General features: G+C 34.6%; 1 protein-coding gene and 1 long non-coding RNA gene across 9 annotated transcripts in view; one reads left to right on the top strand and one right to left on the bottom strand.

The window, feature by feature from the left end:
* Positions 1-1,264: 1,264 nt before the first annotated feature.
* The window catches only part of LOC148234004 (cdc42 homolog), a 151,302-nt gene continuing 130,390 nt past the window's right edge, over positions 1,265-22,176 (bottom strand). Inside the window, exons 1-5 of one of the 4 annotated variants that reach the window (XM_088187535.1) lie at positions 9,131-9,217; positions 3,448-3,698; positions 3,263-3,372; positions 2,996-3,193; positions 1,265-1,447 (exon numbers count right to left, since the gene is read on the bottom strand). In XM_088187535.1, the coding sequence (XP_088043661.1) occupies positions 1,358-1,447; positions 2,996-3,193; positions 3,263-3,372; positions 3,448-3,634 (585 nt within the window). In that variant the 5' untranslated portion in view covers positions 3,635-3,698; positions 9,131-9,217 and the 3' untranslated portion in view covers positions 1,265-1,357. Of the gene's footprint in view, positions 1,448-2,995; positions 3,194-3,262; positions 3,373-3,447; positions 3,699-8,857; positions 8,927-9,130; positions 9,218-22,176 lie in introns of those variants that run through there. The other 3 variants (XM_088187537.1, XM_088187538.1, XM_088187536.1) reach the window with 3 other exon arrangements.
* LOC148234011 (uncharacterized) lies at positions 13,272-16,085 on the top strand. 5 transcript variants are annotated; one of them, XR_015809922.1, is made up of 5 exons: positions 13,321-13,508; positions 13,802-13,928; positions 14,063-14,187; positions 14,368-14,419; positions 15,869-16,085. It is a non-coding gene; the product is annotated as an uncharacterized LOC148234011 (long non-coding RNA). The 5 variants fall into 5 exon arrangements; XR_015809924.1 differs by having other exon boundaries at positions 13,344-13,494; XR_015809925.1 differs by lacking the exon at positions 13,802-13,928 and adding an exon at positions 13,957-13,987 and having other exon boundaries at positions 13,344-13,508.

The following is a 22,176-nucleotide window of genomic DNA, read 5'->3' as shown; positions in this document are numbered from 1 at the left end:
TGCTTGCAATAGTACACAAGCAAAAATAAAATTTAGCACCTCGCAGTCGTGGTTGACACTCAAACTACAAAACACACCCGCAAACAAATAAAAAGGAATGCGGGAATAGTTAGTGTAAAATAAATCAAAATCATCCAATCCCAAAAAAAGTCGATTTTTGTTTTATGATCTATTAATAATCATACACATATACACTCACACATCAGCAGTACATCAATATGAGGTTCAATTATCTATCACAAACAATAGCAATAAGGCCCACAAATTTGTGATATACCATCGTCTCCATCCAGGCTTAGTAAATATTTTTGTTATATTTGTTGGTGTAACTCAAAACTAACCACAATAATTGTAATACAATATATACAGATATATTTATTAATTGCGATTAGTTATAACCTAATATTTTCAATAAAAATTAGGTAGCGATGTATTTTTGTATCTTTAAATAATAAATGGGTAAAAAATTCGTACAATATTTACCCATATTTAACTTTCAAATACTAATAAAGACAATAACCTAATTGAAACGATTTACGAAATCTTTTGAGACAACATAATACAATATTCACGGTAAACATACTTATAACGATAAATACACGTCAAGTGATCGAGAATAATCAAAAAGCAAAGGCAACATTGATTTTACATCAACTTTTTGATTGACCACGGTCGACAAAGCGCGCCAAAAAATACAATACATACAAATATATTTAGATTATATATATATATTAAAAATGTTACATGATGATCACCAGATTGCAATTTATAAAAACTACAGCATTTAGATATAGATCCTCTTTTTGAACACTATAAGCTTCTCATTTTTTTTTCATTTTCATATTATAAATAAAAATATTTTACAATTGCAAATATATAAATTATGTCCTATCACCAGGATTTTGCGTTTATGTTTAACATAGATGTTGCGTCGACAAAGCGCACCAAAATAATATAATACAATACATACATAAATAAATTTAGATTACAAATGTATATTATTAATGTTTCACGATGATCACCAGATTACAATTTATAAAAACTACAGCGTTTAGATATACTTCCTCTTTTATTGAACACTATAAGCTACTTATTTTTTTTTTCATTTTCATATTATAAATAAAAATATTTTACAATTGCAAATATATAAATTATTAGTCCTATCACCAGGATTTTGCGTTATGTTTTAACATTGATGTTGTGTTGATGTTTTATAATGTATGCAATAATTAATAAAAATACAAAATAGTAAAAATGTTTCGAATTTATTTTCTGGTCTTTTGAACTTTTATTTTATATTTTGAAGGAGCAGCCTTCGTGATTAGTTTGTCGAAAGCTTTTTACTTTTCACTTCTCTTTATAGTAATATACATTTCCTGCGTCTGACTGGTTCCGGCGGTTCTAAAGCTGCTAGTATAGCTTCATCAAACACATTCTTCAAACCTTTCTGTAAACAGAAAAATATAAATGACACAATAATATTGCTTAATTTGCATCTAAATAAGAAAAACCCAAAATAAATCATTATCTCTGCGTCAGTCGAATGATAAATATTTGACAAAAAAAAAATTTACTGTCATAAAAGTTGCTCAGTAATAAATAATGACAAATACAATAAAATTACACCAATGAAATTAGAAGCATAAATATGTATTTGTTATATGTAAAAAAGAGGCAAAACCATCTTTCATTTGTATCTTCAATAATATTATAGACACAAAGATTATAATAATTTATTACTTCAACGCTAAAAGTAAAGGAGATACACGAAGGATAAATGACTACTTTCACTACAAACGATCTTTCCCCCACCATTTGACACGTACTATCAAAATCAAGGTTGCTCAACATTATTGGAATGCGGAATATCGATTTTTAAGTAAAAACCATTGAACAGGAGGACAATGGATCATATAGAGTAAGCTAATCAAATATAATTTTTATCCTTTTCTTTCCTGTGATGTACAATGAGTGTACGTGTCATATTATTATGTGAATATTTCTTTAAGTATGTCGTAAAAAAATCATATTTTAAGTATTTTATTTACCTTAATTATTTTTTTTATATTGGTATATATTTGCACTTATTATTTAAGAATAAAATAATCACTGCAACAATTTAGACAAATGAAGTTGCATATGTATAAGATTTGCATGATACAAATTCGGATGTGGAGTTTTACGAAAAAATAATCGAGAATGAAGCCTGGTTCTGAATGAAATTAACTACCAACATTTTCATCAAGAAAATAAATCGAAATACTGGACTAATAACAGTAGTAGAACACCAGAATTAGAAAAATGTTTTTTTATTTATAGCTGAAGAAATAGTGGAATAAATATGCTACGAAAAATGTCGCCTATTAGGTAATTTATTAGGAAAGACGTCAAACTGATTTTCATTGAGTAATTATACTTTTATCAGAGTAATGCTCTAGCAAAAATCAAACATTTAAATTAAATCTAAATGAATTATGGAAAAAGGCCTTTTATATCAGCCATTTTTACTGCGGCTATGTCACGAGATAGGTTTGTCAATATATTCAGTTCAATGCTAGACAAAACAAGAAAGGTTTAATGATTCTGGGGATAAATTAGAAACTGTAAATAATGTATTTGATAAATTTGAATTTTACCATAAGTCAAATTAGTCTGCAGTAATGCAAAAATATAACTGTGGATAAACATTCAGCAACCTTTGATGGAAAATTGTCCATAGTGTATACAAGAATTCAACATACAAATATGGATTGCAGTTGACTTAAATGTCAACATGCGAAACACGGCAACAATATTGTATGTTAAGTGAATAACACGTATCTTTGAAAAAATATTCGAGAATGGACACGCCTCTGCAGCGGGCGGCAAGGTTAGTATCTCAGGAACAGTCAAGGAACAACAAGTAACAAGATCTGATTTTAGATATATACTATGGTATCTTTAGTAAGAGTAGTAAACTGCAGAGTATGGAACATAAAGAAGAAAAAGTTCTCACCTGTGTCAACGCAGAGCATTCGACGTATTTTACGGCCTTGAGCTCCTTGGCTAGCTTTTCGCCCTGTTCTAAAGATATGGGTTTCTGTTTGGTTTTTGCTAATTTTTCCATTAATGCTACGTCGTCCCTGAGATCCATCTGTGTGCCGACTAGCAAGAATGGTGTCTTTTGACAGTGATGCGTAATCTCGGGTACCCACTGAAATAAATACACGTCAATAAATGATTCCGTAAAACAGGGAACGTATTGAAACAGATCTTTTTTTACCTTTTCTTTGACATTCTCAAACGAGCTCGGGTGAACTACTGAGAAGCATACTAAAAATACGTCCGTCTGAGGATAGCTCAGTGGCCTTAGTCTGTCGTAATCTTCCTGACCTATGATTTATTAAAAAATAAGATGTTAATCAAACTTGAATTTAAATTATCTGATCGGACGGTTGCGTTCATCACCTGCTGTGTCAAATAATCCTAGCGTGTACGGCTCGCCGCCGATCATCACGGTGACGGCGTAATTGTCGAACACCGTCGGCACATACTCGGAGGGGAATTTGTTTGTGGTGTAACTGATGAGCAGGCATGTCTTTCCAACAGCTCCATCGCCAACAACAACGCACTTTATGGTCTGCATTGTTTGCATTATCTTCCAACCGGAATCGATGTGAAGGCAGTCTCTCGGGGAGCTGTTTCCGTGTTACGAAAACCTTTGAAAAACAAGAGAAAACAAGTTTAAGCAACAGCTTATGAGTCAAAATTCAATTGGGAAAGCTTTATGCAACGGATGCTAAAATGGCAAACATTATGATTGCAAAATGTTGACTCGGTGATTGTAAAAGTTTGATAAGCATTTTATTTATATAAATGAAATGTTTATCACTTTTATTTGTACATACAATTTATCACAAAAGTTTTTAGCATAAATTATTAAATTCAACTGTGACACTAGATTCTTGGAATTTTATTTGCAAATAGCACATGTTTTAAACAAATCATCTATTATACAGCACCCCAGTTTCAGTCTCGAGATTCATAAAAACCTAATCAGAGTTATATTTATATTACCATTATAATGCAACAGTAAATAATTCAAGTAAGTCGAAAGTTATGCAATTATCCAGTTATTATACATTATACGATGACATTGATCAATTGTTTGTCTTGGTGACGGAAGCTACAGCAATATTACTATATATAGTGACTAAACGCGTGGATAATCAAAGCGAAATTGATGTTTCCGTGATTGGATGAATGGAGAAATATTATACCATACAGCGACAAAGTCACGGACACGTATCCAAATAGATCTATAAGGATCGCACAAAGAATATAACAAGATAATTGCAATCATGCATCAATATGAAGATCTAGACATTTGCAGGCTATTTATATACAAGTCAATCTTAAAGGCTATATAAACCATTAAAATTCACAGATGACATATTCAAATCAAAACAACCACACATACTCAGACGGATCAAACTTTTTATCTTATCTATTTACTTATCAAACTGTGTGTTGAGATAAATGTAATTTTTAGTATGCATTTTTAAATTAAAGACCTTTTGAAATACCACCAATGTAAACTTGATCGTCGAAATTAATAATATTCCTCATGCATTTTATGAAAAAAAGTTAGCATATAAAGAATTCAAGCGTTTTAAATGAAGAACTACCAATATAAAATATTTAATTTTACAGCTTGCAAAAATTATAATTTAATATAACATGTATTTTTTCATATTTCATATAAATGTATGCGATACATTTTTAGCTTTCCTTATTCGTAATTGTACCATACTGTTTCACATGATAACCATATTATCATGTGAAACAACAGTTAAAATGATAAGCTTCCCTATTTTCAAAAAGCAGCATAAATGCCATATAATACAACTATAATACAACATACATCAAAAAACTATTATTTATATTTACTATAATAATGTTATAATACATCTTTTTAATCGCTTTTTCCTGTTTTACACAGGGTAATAAATGCAGATAAGCATGACTAAAGTATTTCAGATGTTAATTATGCGTCAGTGAAGGTTTAACGGCTCGTTTAATTATTTTTCTCTGTGCATTTATTGACATGCATTCGAAACTACTAAAAAGTCATAATCTGGAAGTTTTAATTTAGTGTTATTCAAACTATTGGACCTTACATGCAATTTGCTTCTGCTGGCGTTCAAGTTTAAATTCTCTTACTATGAGGTGGAAAAAATAATTCGACACTTGAAAAATGAGCTTTAATCATTACTCTTACTATGGAGAGCAAAACTCGTTACATTGGACAAAAAGGAAATATTTCTAAAACGGTAATGCATGATGCGATTAAAATATTTCAAAATACAGGACTAAATCGTGACATACATCGTCCAGGAACAACTAGGATAATGTCAAAACAACAAGATCAGCATATAATAATATTGAGTAAAAGAAATAAAAGATTTACAGCACCAGAAGTTTGCTTTCTAGTTAAAAATAGTGGTATTGAAAATATTTCGTTGCCAACCGTGCAACGTCAATTACAGGAAGCAAATCTTGAAATAAAAAGAAAATGCTTGACTGAGCCCCATAAAGCACAAAAATTGGACAATTGAAGATTGATGTAAAGTTCTATGGTCTGATGAATCTAAATTCGAATTGTTTGGGGCAGAACGTAGAACATTTGTTAGACGCAGTCAGCGAAAAAATGAGTGTCATCTGTATTGTGCCAATTATAAAGCTAAACGGTGGGGTTGTTTCTCAACATTAGAAGTTGGAAATCTGGTAAAAATAGACAGTATTATTAAAAAATAACATTATATGACTATTTTAAAAGAGCAAGTTTTACATATGGGCAGATATTTGATTGGACCAGGTTTTGTATTCCAACAGGACAACGATACCAAACGTGCTTCTAAATTAGGCAGAGGGTTTTTACAAACAAACGAAGGATTAGTAAAAAAAAATATGATTTGGCTACCCCATTCGCCTGATTTGAACCCAATTGAGCGTTTGCAGGATAGCCTGGATCAACACTTACTAAGCTACCAAAAGGCTTTGTGGGAGTGTCTACAGAACTAGTGGATTAACATATCAACCAATATGTTAATAAATTTAGTTAATAGGATGTCAAGCTGTTTTACGTAAAAAAAAAAGTGGATTTTTCGATGAAAAGACTGTTTGATCGCATTTTTATTATTTTTTAAATTTGTAATTTTGAGTTTTGATGAAAAATATATGGTTTATCTCCTTATAATGTAATTTTTATTTATTTATTTAAAGCATATTAACGAGTTAATCTGTCGCGTACGGTGAGATACATTCACTTGCTTGCGTGTTAAGTTACAAGAGTGAGTGAGAGATAAGGGCATGCGGAACGCATATAACGCACACCCTTATCTCTCACTCACTCTCGTCACTTAATATGTGAGCGAGCGAAAGGGAATGTATCTCACCGTTTGCGCTTGGAGTTATAAATATCATATTCTTAGAATAAAAATATACGACAATTAGAATTAAAATAAGGAATGGTCATAATTATATTATTCAAGCTTAGAACAAATATAAAATATTTAGAATAAAAATGGAATACGATCAAAATAAATATATAGGACGATCACGTGTAATAACATTTAAAAATATAAATGGGTAATAAATTATTTATTACACCAAAACTTTTACACGACAGATCAGGTGCAAGCATGCGTCAGTCAGAACATTTAACACTCCATGAATAACTTTCAATGAATCTATTTATTAGTATGTGTAATGCGAAGGTATTCAGAGTGACAAACGAAGCAGGAATAACGAAGAACAGCAGCGGAGAACACACTTGGCTTGTTGTCATCTGATAATGTTGCGAACCCAACCATATAAGCTAGCCCTAAAACACCTTGATAATGATGATGAGCTGCCGACATGCGAATGACAGATCGACCAGTTGTACCAATCTTCAGCGTTACAGCAATAACAACACTACGATAACACTATTGCCAACTGAGAAGAACAATTACCATTTAATATAAATTCTGACCACAACAACATTAAAATTCTGACCCGAAAAATAGAACCCTTTAAATAATAGAGCAGCGATTGGTAAATTACCACATAATGGGTGAAAATAAAATTGAAATGCAGGTATTATTTTTTTGCATCAACACTTAATACTACAATATGTACTTTTGCGCGAAAAAACACGTACAGCCGGCATATTTGCGAGCGATCGAAAAAAGTGGAAAATAATCGCAGTTTTCAAATTGTCATATTGCTAAAATTACGCTACTGATAATTACAAAAATCAATGTGAGCACTCACCAAAAACAATATTAATGAGAATTTTTCGATCGTAAATATTCGATTTACGCAAAAGAAAAAAAATCTTAGTTGGCTTTTGCAAAATAGCATATATTAGACATAAAATGAGCTTCATCATACAAACACCACATGTGTGACTATCCTAGAATTTATCGGCATCGGTTTTAAATGAGAATTCGTTATGGTGTGACATTTATATAAACTTATTTAGAATAATATATAAGGATATTCGAAAAGATTTTTTTTAACAAAAACTCGAATCACTAATTATTTTTTAATTATTTAATTTTGTATGGAAAGATTTATAATAAAGACATCTTTTAGAAGAGTATAATACCTAAAATGTAATTAATCCATTTTGGTGTCCTAAATTATTCAAAGATGTCAAAGATAAGAATCCGTTAAAGATCGAGTTTCATAAAAGCGTGTTAACATGTGTCCGGTTGTATGATTGAGTCCCCAAAAAGCTTGTTAATTGGATTCCGGCGCTTTAGATGTTAACTTATTTTTATGACACATTTGGTTTATTGAAATTAAGGAGCCTAATGGATTGGCAGGCATATTTCTAACCACGCTCCAACAATGCGACGAATTGAATTTATGAATAAATCAGTTCTGTCATCTTTTTAGCAGACAAAAATTAAAAAACTGCAGAAGTGATTTAAAAAAACAAGTGCCTTTGCAAGAACTTGTCTATGTGAACAATGATTATTACTCTAATGAACATAAAAACAAAGCACAGAAATCTAAGGCATAACAATTGCATAAATTGATTAATAAGCTATTTTGATTTTATATAAGAATAATACTAGTCTAAGCAAATATATCTAAAATGTCTTACTACTTGAATAATCATCAGAAAATAATGTGGATTACAAGAACTGTGATAATATAATTAAATTTGACTTAAAAGGGTTAAACGCACGCCTCAATAACATACATAGAAAAAGTTTTAGTTTGTTCCTATGGTGGTTTTTCAAATAAGGTCTTCTATACATTTAACATAATACATCTTTTGTAATGAAATATTGAGTAGCACATTTGCAAAAAAATTTAACTTATTCGAATATACAATTAATGACTAAAATAGCATACCGTCGTTCAGTTCTAATCGCATGTTCAATAGTTTTCTCTTTCATATAACATACAAGAGATACTATATATAAAACAAAGCTGAGCGATGTGCTAATATAACATATAAATATGCATACAATGCGCGGCAGATTTTATAAATGGTACATTAAAATATAACCTATTTCAAATGTCAAAAGTTAGTACATTTTATATATAAATACACACACCCATATAATAAATATATTGTACCACCACTTCGCTTAATGTTATGGTGAAATTGAAATTTTGGTCGAAATTAAATAAATGTTGTGTATGTATCTGAATTATCATATGAATGGAGAAGTGAATGTTCACCGACGGTAGGTAAAAAAATATTTAAATTTGGTCTGAAGAAAATAAATTTTGGGCATATTTTTTTAATGTATAAATAAATAATAGGAAAGTAGTTATGAAATGTTGGCGATCGCTGGAGAAAAAATGGCCTCACGCCGATCGGCTTTACGGTCAACGCCCGCGTCGCAGGTCGCTCGCCGACAGCTGCGCGCGTCTAAGTGACGACTTTTATTTAGCTAGCTGAAAGCTGTCGCGGTTGAGTCGCGAAAGAGGGGGCGTGGGGCCCGAGCCGGAAGGGCCGTCGGCCATGGTGGTCGATATGCGGATGCGTCACCGCGGTGCGCGTCGGGGGCGCCGCCTAGCGCGCCGGCCGACGGAGTCCCTCCGCCTCGGGCCGCATCCCCCGGGGGCTGCCGGCGCTGATTACCTCGATGCGCAGGCGGCGGACACAGGCCGGAAGACACGTCACGCGAGACGCGCACGGCCACTCGCTAGAGACACACCCGGCCGGATCGGTGAGGTCTTAAACAAACGCTAATCGGCCATGATAGGGCAACCAACGCTGATGCAGGTGGAAATATTTTGACTACAAATTTCACTTTAAAAATAATATGTAAGTGGTAAAATAAAATAAATTTAACAAACTAAAAAAAATATTTATAAATACATAGTATTTAATATGTCGCGTTCTCGCCTTTTAGTCTGCAAAATTGCTAGTAATACACTGGGATCTCTTTTTATGCGTTAGAAGTATTCCATAAGATTTCGCATAAAAAACACACATATTACGATAAAAAAAAATGACAAATGACTCTGAAACGGTGGATTGAAATATGCACAGAATTGCACCAAAAAAATTTTATTCACAATTTAGGGATATAATAAAGTCTACAAAATTAAATTTAAGGTTCTAAATATAATTTTAAGACTCAAACTTTAATTTTAGTTAAAAGTAACAATGTTTATAACATATCTTCATTCAAACTATCGTCGGTAGATAATATTAGTTACATCGAAATCGCTTTTATCACAAGCAAATATAATATGCGCATCAGATATACCATGATAAAAACAATGGTTATTTACAATTAAAACTAGCATCACCTTCATTATCGTTCTGTTTTGATCTTTTTTTTTTAATAAATAAATCAGTGATTAAACTGTGTGGTGATTTTTTTGATGTTCGTATAGACACTTCTCAAGCTCGCCTTATAATTTAACGGTCTTTCAGAATTTGTATCATTAAGGGCTGATTTACACTCTACCAGTTGCTGGGATGCCAGTTGAAAGTTGATTGGCGGGACACTGGCATTCCAGTCCACTGGCGCCTTACCGTTTGTACGGTACCACCAACTGAAATAACTCTTGTCACCACTCACCTTGTGCTAGTATGATAGTGTGGTGAAAGAGGGAGCTGGCGTGCCAGTAAAACATAAATAGTTGTTCTGCTGATGCTGCCAGCTGCTAGCGTACCAGTGACGCATTGGCTTCTCCGGTGACTTGCGTTAAGCGTTTATGTGGTGCTAGTCGCTGGCATCCAGTGACTGGCAACCTTGACTGGCATCGGGTAAATCAGCCTTAAGTAGAAGTTATTTTTCTAATTTACTGAAAAATTTAAGACCTTCAAGAATTATATGTGCAGTGAATGGGACTGGATTTTATTTCGCTTCATAATCGTTTTCTGGTTCTTCGACGATATCTATAATTATATTAATAATATATTCGTACCCTTTAAACGCCAGCGACTAATTAGTGAATCACCTGTTATTTATCTCGTAACTCTCGTAAGTCACCTGATATTTTTCTTGCAAGGGCGCGCGCGCGTTGGGCTCCGGACATGCGTTAAGGGCTACGAGTCGCGGGGGCGCAGCCCTACGAATGCGTGACGGGTCACACGTGGTCCAGTCGAGCTTGATATACAGCGGCGCTTTGGTGGCTTCTCGCTGGAGGCGCGTTGCGGCGCCTGTCGATGGCAGCTCTCAACGGCGACGGTGGCTAACATGGACATGTCCATCGTCTGGGTAGTTTACCAGCTCAAGTCCAAATGCAGAAAAGCTCTGGCGGGATGGCAGCAAGCAACTCTGTAGCGGCTCGGCTTTGTTGTACTGCAGCGGCGTCTGTGTCAGCCATTTTGAACTGACTCCATGTGCTCAGGTATTACGTCGTAGATTACTAATTTGGCGACGGGATGGTGACAGGTAACAATTAGATACAGGTTGAGTCGTTGTAATAATGTTTTTATTTACGATTGATATAGTTTACATGTTGCTTATATGGGGGCCGATTTAAATTTGTTATGGCCAAAACTGGTCGGCACTTGAATAGCACTGGCGTGTCAATTTTCTATCTACACTGGCAATCTTCCTGGCGTTCGGACGCATTGCCTCGCATCCTCCCTTTTTTAAAATGTAAACAACCTCAAATATCATCAATAAAACATTACTGCAGCGGCTAAATCTGTGTATGATTGCCACCCGTCACCATCACCGTCCCTAAACTTACAAAAGTATTATGGGGGCCAATATAGATTTGTTATGGCCAAAACTGGTCGGCGCAGAAATAGCGGTGTTGTGACGGCTCTCTCTCTACCGGCAAGCTTGTAAGGGTTCGGACGCGTGCCGTCGCGCGTCCGCCCCATTCTAACCATGTAAACACCGTTAACCGTTAAATAAATATTACTGCAGCGGCTCAATCTGTGTCTCATTGCCACCCGCCATCATCATATACCCCTAAATTGGTAACCTGCGACGTGATCCTGAGCACGTACATGGAGTCAGATTCAAAATGGCAGACACAGACGCCGCTGCAGTACAAAAGCCGAGCCGCTGCTGAGCTGTTTGCTGCCATCCCGCCGGTGCTTCCCTGGATCCGGACTCGAGCTGGCGGACCACCAAGACGATGGGCCTGCGCCTCCGACCATGAGCCGCCATCGTCAGCCGCCGCCGCCGCCGACCACGTGACCCAGGAAGCATCCGGCGCCACCACGCGCCTCCAGCGAGAAGCCACCGAAGTGCTGCCGTAGACCAGGCTCGAGTGGACCACGCGTGACCCGTCACGCACCCGTGGGGCTACGCCCCCGCGACTCCGAGCTCGAACCGCATGTTCGGGGCCCGTCACGCGCGCGCCCTGTGTAGCTGCACCGACGCACCACAGGGCCCCGAAAGGTGCTCCCGGACATGCCCGTTCTTCTCGCGCCCCCTGGAGCCCTACGCGCCGCCCGGGTCTACACGTGTTCCACTCGGCTTGGAGCGAAGCACGCCGCGCGTCACTGGAGGCCGCGCCGCCACACCATACGTCACGACTTTGCTACTTTTGCGCCGCCAGCATTTAATCAACAGCAGCGCCAAGGCCCCCATACCTCCCCCTGGTTATAGTTCGCAATTGTAAATTGCTAGGGCCGGAGCCGTATGGGGGCCAATATAGATTTGTTATGGCCAAAACTGGTCGGCGCAGAAATAGCGGTGTTGTGACGGCTCTCTCTCTACCGGCAAGCTTGTAAGGGTTCGGACGCGTGCCGTCGCGCGTCCGCCCCATTCTAACCATGTAAACACCGTTAACCGTTAAATAAATATTACTGCAGCGGCTCAATCTGTGTCTCATTGCCACCCGTCACCAATACACCCCTAAAGTATCAACCTAACCGGTGAACAGTAGACGATGCTCGACTTATATAAAGTTGAAAAATATGGAACAGTGTACCTAGCCAATCAATGACCGGTATACAGGGCCGGCCCGAGGGGCAGGCAGTACAGGCGATCGCCTGAGGTGCTAGATCTTGTGGGGCGCCGTGATACCAAATAAAGGAGCAATATTCACTAAAATTATCAAACAATATTGTTAAAGAATATAATTTGATATTATTTTTTTGTATACACTACTGTGCACTCTTTAGATTATTTCACGCGTAAAAAATCGCGACGAAAATAAAACTACAAATTCTTAAATACCCACAATCGCAAAAAATAATATGGTGTCAATTATAATATTAGATTACTTAATTTTGAATTATATTTTTGTGCTCATGTAATGATTTATTAAAGTATTAATAGGGAGGGGGGGGCGCAAATTTAGTTTTTGCCTGGGGTGCCAAATAACCTAGGGCCGGCCCTGCCGGTATATATGAAGTTTAGTCGTTTAATAACGAACTTAACTATGTAGGATTGCTGTCGGTGTTCTCCTCTCCATACTGTTAATCTTTCAACAGCCCGACTTCACTTTAACTCGTATCAAATAGAAATAATATATACATGTTTTTATTGCTTTAGAGCGAATCGCTCAGGTCAGAGCATCAGCGCAACAAATAATATCAGATTATATTCTTTAACAACATTGTTTGATAATTTAAAGTGAATATTGCGGCTTTATTTGGTATCACGGCACCTCGGGCCAGCCCTGTATAAAATATTATCATTTTGAGTTTTTTCGTTTTTTTTTTGTTTTAAATATTAATATATTAAATATTTTTTATCATATTTGTATTTTTTGTAGAGAGCCATAATTTTTAAAAGATCTTTTCGGGTACTTATTAGTTTTAATCAATAAAATAAAGATTTTGCTAGGTCACGATTGGGATTACTAGTTATGAAATTTGCGGGACTTTTTTAAAATCTGACATTTGTCGCTATTGACTGTCAGATTTTGCGTCGTAAATTAAGCTCCGTCGTGAGCGACAGAGTGTAAGCGACAGAATCTACATTTCAAATAAATAAGCAGCGAACAGATATCTAACCACAGTAGCTATCTTTTATACAGTATAAGTTGAAGATTATGCAAAACGTTGAGCGCATGGGGGCGAGTATAGCATGGTTATTTTAACAAAATTATTATTGACATTCTAGGACCAAATGCTTATGTTTAATTCACTTCGGCTTGACAATTTCATTTAACTTGGTTATCACATATGCTATTTGACATTTATAATTATACACAGCAAATAAAAGCTATCATTAAAAGTACTACAAATGTATTATCACTCTAATATTAGCTAATATTCATTAAAAATATAAAAAGCCGATATTCACATATTACCTGTGATTATCTTCCTTAAAATATCAATATCACTATTTTTTATTATTACACGTATAATACTTCCTTACAGTTTACAGTTAATTTTCATAAACAATGCGAGATATAATTACATTTATGTATTGCAAACAACACGAATATTACATATTGCCTCAACTTACCCGTTGAAAAATAGTTGCTTATCTACACGTTCAATTAAGGTAACTTTTATTATATTTTTTTCTTCAGTTGTCATTTTTAAATTGCATTTATGGATTATGTAAGTAGATGCATAGTGTTTAATGTTTTACTATTGTATATACAATAGTTCTTACTGTTTACAATTATTTTTCAGAAGCAATTACTTTGATTAACACATATACAGCGATTATTTTACCCCAGCAAACTGAAAACCAACGTATTCAGCTTAAGAATCACCTATGTTGCTATTATTGACGTTAACTTAAAATTCAAACACACGTACGTATTACATTTCTTTGTTAATGTACCTTATTATTTATGTAAAATATCATATAAAAGTATATTTTTCTTGTTCGCTTATGACATTCAAATTGCATTTATGAATTATAAGTAAGAATATTGTGCACGGCTTACAACTTTTTATGTTCTTGGTTCTAATTGATTTCTATTATTTTTCAGAAGCAATGAGAGAATGATGTGATGACTTATTTGGCGAACGCAGGAATGTTAGGTAGGCAACATTGCTTGGTAGCCAGAAAGTTGAGCCCGTGGTTGAACGAATACACGCATAAAGCCAAATCAAAATCACCTTCGTTATCAGCTGTCATTTTCTCTATTTTAATTATTTTAATGCTCTTTTTTCATATATCTTTTGTTAAATAATGAATATCATCGTAGATTGATTTAGTATCCATTGGGGTAGTTCTAACCAGGGCTGTGGAGTCGGAGTCGGAGTTGGAGTCGTGGAGTCGTGGTGTTTTGGCCGGAGTTGGAGTCGGAGTCGTGAAAAATGAGCGACCCCGAACATTTTTTTATATAAAATGCATTTTTTTTAATTATGAAATTTATGAAATTTGAATTGCGTAATAATGAATGTGTATAGCGTATGCATATAAAACGTGTAGACGAACACCAAAAATACCTGATAAAATTAAACTTTTTTGAGTCGGAGTCGGAGTCGGAGTGGAGTCGTGTTACTGGTAAATATCGGAATCGGAGTCGTGTTTTTTTTTAACGACTCCACAGCCCTGGTTCTAACATTTAACCGCTAGACGGGACTGCAATATTATTAAAACCCTTCCAATCATTATTGCTTAAGACAAGGTGGTGATCACACACGGATGCCTACATTTGAAAGGGTCTTTTTCTCAAAACTTACGCTAATTTACTGTGACGAAAATGATAATCCATCAATAAAGAATCAAGACAATAACGTAAAGGATGGGACCACACCCAAAGCTCTCGTTACGACCAGAAAATCACATAAATAACACCGAGTTTTGTTCTTACTGTAAATATTCTCTGTCACAAAGAATATTTCTTTATTGCGAAATGGTCACGGATATAATAAACATCAGATCTTGAACAATGCCTATCAAGCGATTGTCGCTTTCTAAAGTGGTATACCTAATTCGCCGTTCAAAGAAGCGACTGCAGCGATTGGCTGGATGATCGCTGCATAATTGTGATTAGTTTGCAGCCCTGGATACTAAAGCATGGACTCTGATGATGAGAAGGCAGACACAAGTCGCCGCCCGCGGACAACACAATCATGGACGCACACATCTCGCCGCCAGCTACTCCATGACCGCACGCAGAATAGACTGTCACTGCCACACCAATCAGAACTCTGAGGATCGTTCATTTACATCATACTTCTGCGCATAGGAAACATCTCGCTATTTATCGTCTGTCGCAACATATCTAAACAATATAATGTAATAAACCTCACTAGATTCTACTGAGCGTCTCACCGGCTACGAAGTGTTGGGTATAGACTTAATTCATACTGTAGATATTCCTTAAGATAATCGTCAAACCCTTTGTTTATCTGAAAAAGTAGCAATGAATTTACAGCAATTTTACAATAATTTACCTTGAATCTGTTAACTGTAGAAAGTGGAAGAATTTTGTCTCTTTCATTAAATTTTAATTCAGTTATTTTTACCATTGATTTCAGGCCAATATCATTTGCTTTGTGGAAATTTATTTTGCCATTTCCCACAATTTCGGGAGAACAACTGTCGCTGCCACACCAATCAGAACTCTGAGGATCGTTCACTTACATCATACTTCCGTCAGCTTCTCCACCACTGCGCATGGGAAACATCTCGCTATGTATCGTCTGTCACATATGTAAACATAATATAATGTAATAAAACTCTAACTAGATTCAACTGAGCGTCTCACTGGCTACGAAGTCATCACCCCTTAGGGTTCTCAAACCTTAAAACAATCTTAAAAACTCACCCTCCAGTGTAAAAAATACAGGAAGTTGGTCCGAGGAAAGCCTGGATGCATTGCATATCTGAGATCTACCCTTAACTAATATGACCAGATTTTAAAAGTATGAAAGAAGAACATTACAAAAATGGTTATCTTGGAAATTGTTGTTCGAGGACGTCTTTTAACGCAATATCTAAAATTGACGACGTTGTGCGGATGCTATGGTAATACGTGGTCATTTGTCTATCTATTTATTAACTACAGAGAATATATAAAGGAATGGGCATTGGATATTGATTGAAGGAAAAGGACTGTCGAACTTGCGATACGCCGAAGACATCACATTAATAACGAGAACTACCGACAAATGGCTGAGTTACCCCGGTGAAAAAATTAGTACATGCTCCTGAATGCACATATACATACGTTGATTAAAAAAAGTCGAATTTACCAAAAATATTTGCTGTCTACTCTTCTCTTCTGAGGGCATCGTGGCTGTCAATTTCTTGTTTGTGGTGTTTACGATCTTGTAATTGTCTACGGTGTAGAAGCATAAATTGCTTACAGGAATAATTGAATTATCTCACTTCTCAAAATATATTAAAAAGGTTAGATTATATCCAGTTGTCTAAATTTTCAGAATATTGTATTCAAGTTTCAAATATCGTATGAAATCAAAAACAAATATTGTTTTTACTGAATAATATATTTAATCAAACAAAATACAGCAGAAATAATATGAAATAAAATACAAAAGTAGTATACATTCCGTCAATTTTTAATGTTCCTGTTTCATTATAATTTTTGGAACTTGACCACTATACACTACGATTACATCGTCGCTCTGTTCGTAATTAGCTCGAGGTACTTCTTGCTTGACGATTCCTTGAGATGATTCTGGTCGGTATTCGTCTAGACCATTAATCTGAAGTATTCGGGCGGTATAAAAAAATAAATCATGATCTTCTTTCTTGATATCAACCACCCCTCGGTACATATATACTATTAAGTTTCTTAACATGATCCAATTAACGCCATTAAGAGTCAATTCAGAGCATGATGGATGATTCTTGAAGTACTCCAAAAATACGTTTGAGTGAATGGATAGAACCAATTTATGAAGGTAGAATCTTTCTCCTTCTGCTACCACAGCAACGTCGAATAATTGTTGAGAATTTAGCAGCCCGAAGATACCAGTAGTCACGCACGAGGAGAAATTTGCACATCGTAAACTGTATGATGCTCTTGGCGGCGGGTATTTACATTCAGTCATTGTTGAAAAATTTTGTGACGTCATGATGATGTTATACGTCGACGTCGGCTCGATGAATGCGCGCAGGCGTCGCTTCGAACGCCAATGTGACACGCAGGGTGGGGGCGCGGCATCGTCGCGCGCATCTCACGCCTTTGTGTATTCTGCGCATGTGCACAATGTTTGAGTCTTCCCGCTTCTTTTCAACATATTCAAATCGAAAATAATACTTATCGAGCTAATTTGTTAAATGCTGAACACCTGGATCAATGGAATATGCCGACAATTCCAAGACTGCTTGGACGATCGTTCGTAAAACGAATACACAATCGCGTATTTATTTTATTTTAGTTTTTATTTTTATAATAATAAAATTTAATAAATGATATATATTTACTATGGATGACACATTTATAGAAAATTGTTTTATTACCATCACAACAACTATCGGAAAATTGTGATCACAAGTACGTCCAAAGAAACACACTGCTTGGAAAAAATAGATATTAGTATCAAGTTGACTATAGCTAATACAAAAAAAGTGATAAATACGTCAAGGTGTGTTTTGTGTATGTTTAGGTATACATTTTTATACATTATAATAATAAAAATTGTATTTATATCTTACAGAATGGTTATCCTGCTATTATAAACGATCATAGTATTGATTCTGCTGATTCTGTTATATCATTTAAAACCTAGTTCTGAAACTAAAGCTATATTGGAATCGTATTTCAATGATAATTTAGTTATTACACATTAATTACATCAAAAAACATGATACAACTAGAAATATTTATTATCTTATATTATATGTCACAGAGGCAATTAATTTACATGAAAATAAATTTGAATTAAAATATGGAATGAATTCAACAGAAATAGCTAATTTATCCATCAGCCCCAAATAGAGATACATATATTATATATTGGTATACATAGGGATTCCAATCCCGGGCCAAAATTTTGATCCCGGGATTTCGGTATTGCAATTAATCGATCCCGGGATCCCGGGACCAGTCCCGGGATAATTTTCATGTTATTTTATCGATAAAAATAATTTAAAATGAATAATACAATATATTTTTACATCTGTTTTTTATAACGTACAATGTATAAAGTACGTATAATTTTAGTCTTGGGCTTAAAATAGAAAATAATATAATAAAAATAAAAAAGGGAAGGTCTTATATATTTATTTGAGAAGAAAAAAATGAACTTTTGACAATGTATGTACATATGTACATTCATAGACACAATTAATTGAAAACATTATTTTGAATAAAACTCACGAAGTAACATCAAAGCATCAAGTGTTTTATCATTTAGCCTTGATCTGATTTTGGTTCCTAAGCAGCCTGCTGCTGAAAAAGCACGTTCAGACTCACAGCCTCAAAGATTCACAGATGACACGTGCAACTCGCGCAAGTTTGTACACGAAATATAACGATGTTGTCAATAATAATTCGATTGTGCTTGATAAATCAACCAATCCGAAAAATTCGGGATTATGTTTTATAATCCCGGGACTCATCGGGTATTGAAAATCGTTCGGGATCCCGGGATCCCGGGATTCGGGATTCCGGGATTGGAATCCCTAGGTATACAACATGGAAATCTACACACGTTTTGGAAATACATTGAAGGTACTTATTGTTAAATATTATAAAGCTATTACAATATTAACAAATTAACATTATTGTTTTAGATGTAAGAATCAAAAATGTCAGCCTATGAGATGGAAGGCAATATAATTAAAACACAGGAGGATCCAGAATTGACATATCGCCATATCTTGTCAATTGATATGTTGACTTGATTATTTATTTATTTCGTAGATATTTATTGACTTCTCATCGTAAATCATATTTACATACTATTCGAAAGCATATGTATGTCTTGTACTGTGACATGATTTTTTTCTTTTATTAAAATTCCTTCAGTATTTTGCGAGTATATTAGAAAAAAAAATTAAGTACAATTTTTCCTCCTAATTTTATTTTTAAAAAGATCACATCATCTCCGAAAGAGTTTATTACGAATATTTTTTTAGATTTCTTCCGATAGCGAATGCTAGAAAGAGACGAGCAGGGTTTCTAGATTTACAAAATTACAGATCGGGACATTCATTATTTCGAAAGATAAAAAATAGAATTAAGGAAAAATACATATAGAAGAAAACATAAAAAAAATGTCGTATAATAATCCGCAGGAATGACAGTTAGTAAAATATATTGATTAAACACAATTACAGTAATTACATTTTGATTTAAATGCAAAAATGTATACAAGCATAACAGTTTTATTAAAAGTATTTTTCCGAGCGTTTAGTTTGTTTCAAAATATATTTGACATCTTTGCTAGATAATATTTTTTATCTATCAAAGCATTTTGCTAGATTTTTTTATCTAGCAAAAATACTTTCTTTAAAGGCATAATACCATTTACGAGGCAGTCTAATGGCTCTATTAATTATATATTTTTGCGACCATTTATTGAGTCTTCATTGTCATTAACAACTCGTTTTTTTTAGCGTTTTTTTCCTTCAGTTTTATCTTCTTGAATTTGTAAAGTTATTCCATGCTCACATTGAAATGTTTAATCATTGGTGATGTATTTCCTTACTTCTTAGTTAGTATTGATGAGTATAAATTACATTTACAGCAATTTTTCTGAATCCGTGCGTTGCGTGAAATAATCCCACATTATTAACTCTTTTAATGAATACGAAACGGCCTTATGAACGGTTTTACACAAAATTTCGTAATAAACGTTTATATAATTATTGGTGATGCACTTCCGAAATATCTAAGAGAAGTGCCATATATAATAATGAACTATTTTTTAATTTTAAAATCAATGACGTCGATTTCAATAAACACCGATTGTTTTTATTTTTTGTCGATTCAGTTAATATTATTATATCTCTTGTAATTTACTTTATTTAAATTAAGAGATTTATTTAAATCACTCATTCATTAAGTCAAACGTTTCAACCGAAGCTCCCCTTGTATTATCCTATTTATAACCCTACAAAATATTTTTTTCAAAATTGTACCCGAGGCCAAAGAGAAGGCCCTTGACGTTGGTATTTTTTTTCGCGCTTAACCCAGATACACAAAATTCACGGGCAAATGGCTTAATCCCAACTTTTAGCTGCAAAAGCTTTTGTCGTCCTCGCATATACTGCGAATGCAGTCTATTAAAAGGGCAGCACAAAAGCGGCCCAAATGATAATGAAATCACAAATAATGCGCCGGGGTAGCTCATGTTAACCATTCAATGCACTCGGCAGATAGTAATTTTGACGTTAATGCAAAGTTAAGCCGACGTCGAAAGCAGTGGCGTTGGGATAAATTATATAGTTATACATATATACATTTATTTTTTGTTAAAGCTATAACAAACAATATCTTAGTCAAAAAAAATAAAACAATATGACGGATCAAACTAGTTAGCAAACACTGCCGAAATATTTACATGGTCAAATTAAAAAAAAGTTTTATGTAAATTTTGATTAAAACTACGGCAATTATCATTAGCACGATCGTTAGACCAGTCAGTGACTAATACCTGTAATACTTGGGTTCGAATCGTATTTGCACCTAGTGTTTTTTATTTAATTTCTAGCGTGTCTGGGAAAATTAAATTATTAAATTATTTTTATATAATTATAACTCCAACCGATCATCAAAGATTAAGTTTTACTAATATATAATATATGTAACTGCTTTACAGTCTGATGTCTCACTACGTATAATACTTAGCTAACGGAAGATTTACAATAAATAAGTTTTTCCACGCACCGCCATTTGTATTCTTTTGCGTATTGCGGTGAGCTCCCATACAATATTGTTCATCTGCGTGTGTATTTTTGTATATATGCACACATAAAAAATACACAAGCACATACATTAGTGAATATGTGCCTATTTATTTGTACCTGGGGAATGTTGACGGCGAGCACCTGGTGTCAATAATCCTCCTCACAGATTATTTTTACATCTCGAGTAATCTCCAACTTTAAAACTTTCATTGTTAACTTTTGACAAATATCTGTCGGCCCCCCTCTTTGTGATGTTCGGTAAATACGGGCGACTCTTTTGTTGTCCGCGGACAAATTGCCGTTGAACATACTAAACATCACAAAGTGTCCAATAATGAGGTACTGACTGACTACCTGATTTATGGTTGGATGTGTGGCGAAACCAGAATATACTTATTATATTAATTCGGCATTCAGCGAAACAAATACATATCAACTTCAAATAAATAATGATATTTTTTTATTGCAATGGTGTCATTGAAACTATAAGTGAAATATAAAAAAAATTACACTTTGAGGCTTCGAAAATTTGCTTTAAGAATTTTCATTAATTATGTACAAAAGTAATAGCTTTAAAACCATTATATATATTAAAATAAAACTAAGTCTTTATTTTTCAGATAATTTTGGTAATCTATGTAATGGTCAGGCCTGCCGAGAGGGAGCGGGAGAGAGGGGACAAAAGGAGACAGTAATATCGGTAATATTACTATGAACTTATAATAATATAAGAGAGCTGATCAAAGTATTTTCCAACAGAATTTTGGTCAATAGGAGAGCGCAAAAACAATTATCAATTTTGACTTACGAGTTAAATTATATGACTGAGCTGCTACACTCTGATGCGCGTTATAAATGCTGCAGTAATTTTAAACTACTGCCGTTCTTCATGCTGCATGCCTGATTAGTACTTTCACTCTTTAAAGTATATGCGATACAGCTTCCATTTACACAAACTTTTAAG

This window comes from Plectrocnemia conspersa, unplaced genomic scaffold (assembly GCF_051122295.1).
Source record: "Plectrocnemia conspersa isolate PC_06_02 unplaced genomic scaffold, ASM5112229v1 ptg000006l, whole genome shotgun sequence".
NCBI classification, from domain to species: domain Eukaryota; kingdom Metazoa; phylum Arthropoda; class Insecta; order Trichoptera; family Polycentropodidae; genus Plectrocnemia; species Plectrocnemia conspersa.
This window is presented reverse-complemented; position numbering and strand designations above follow the sequence as displayed.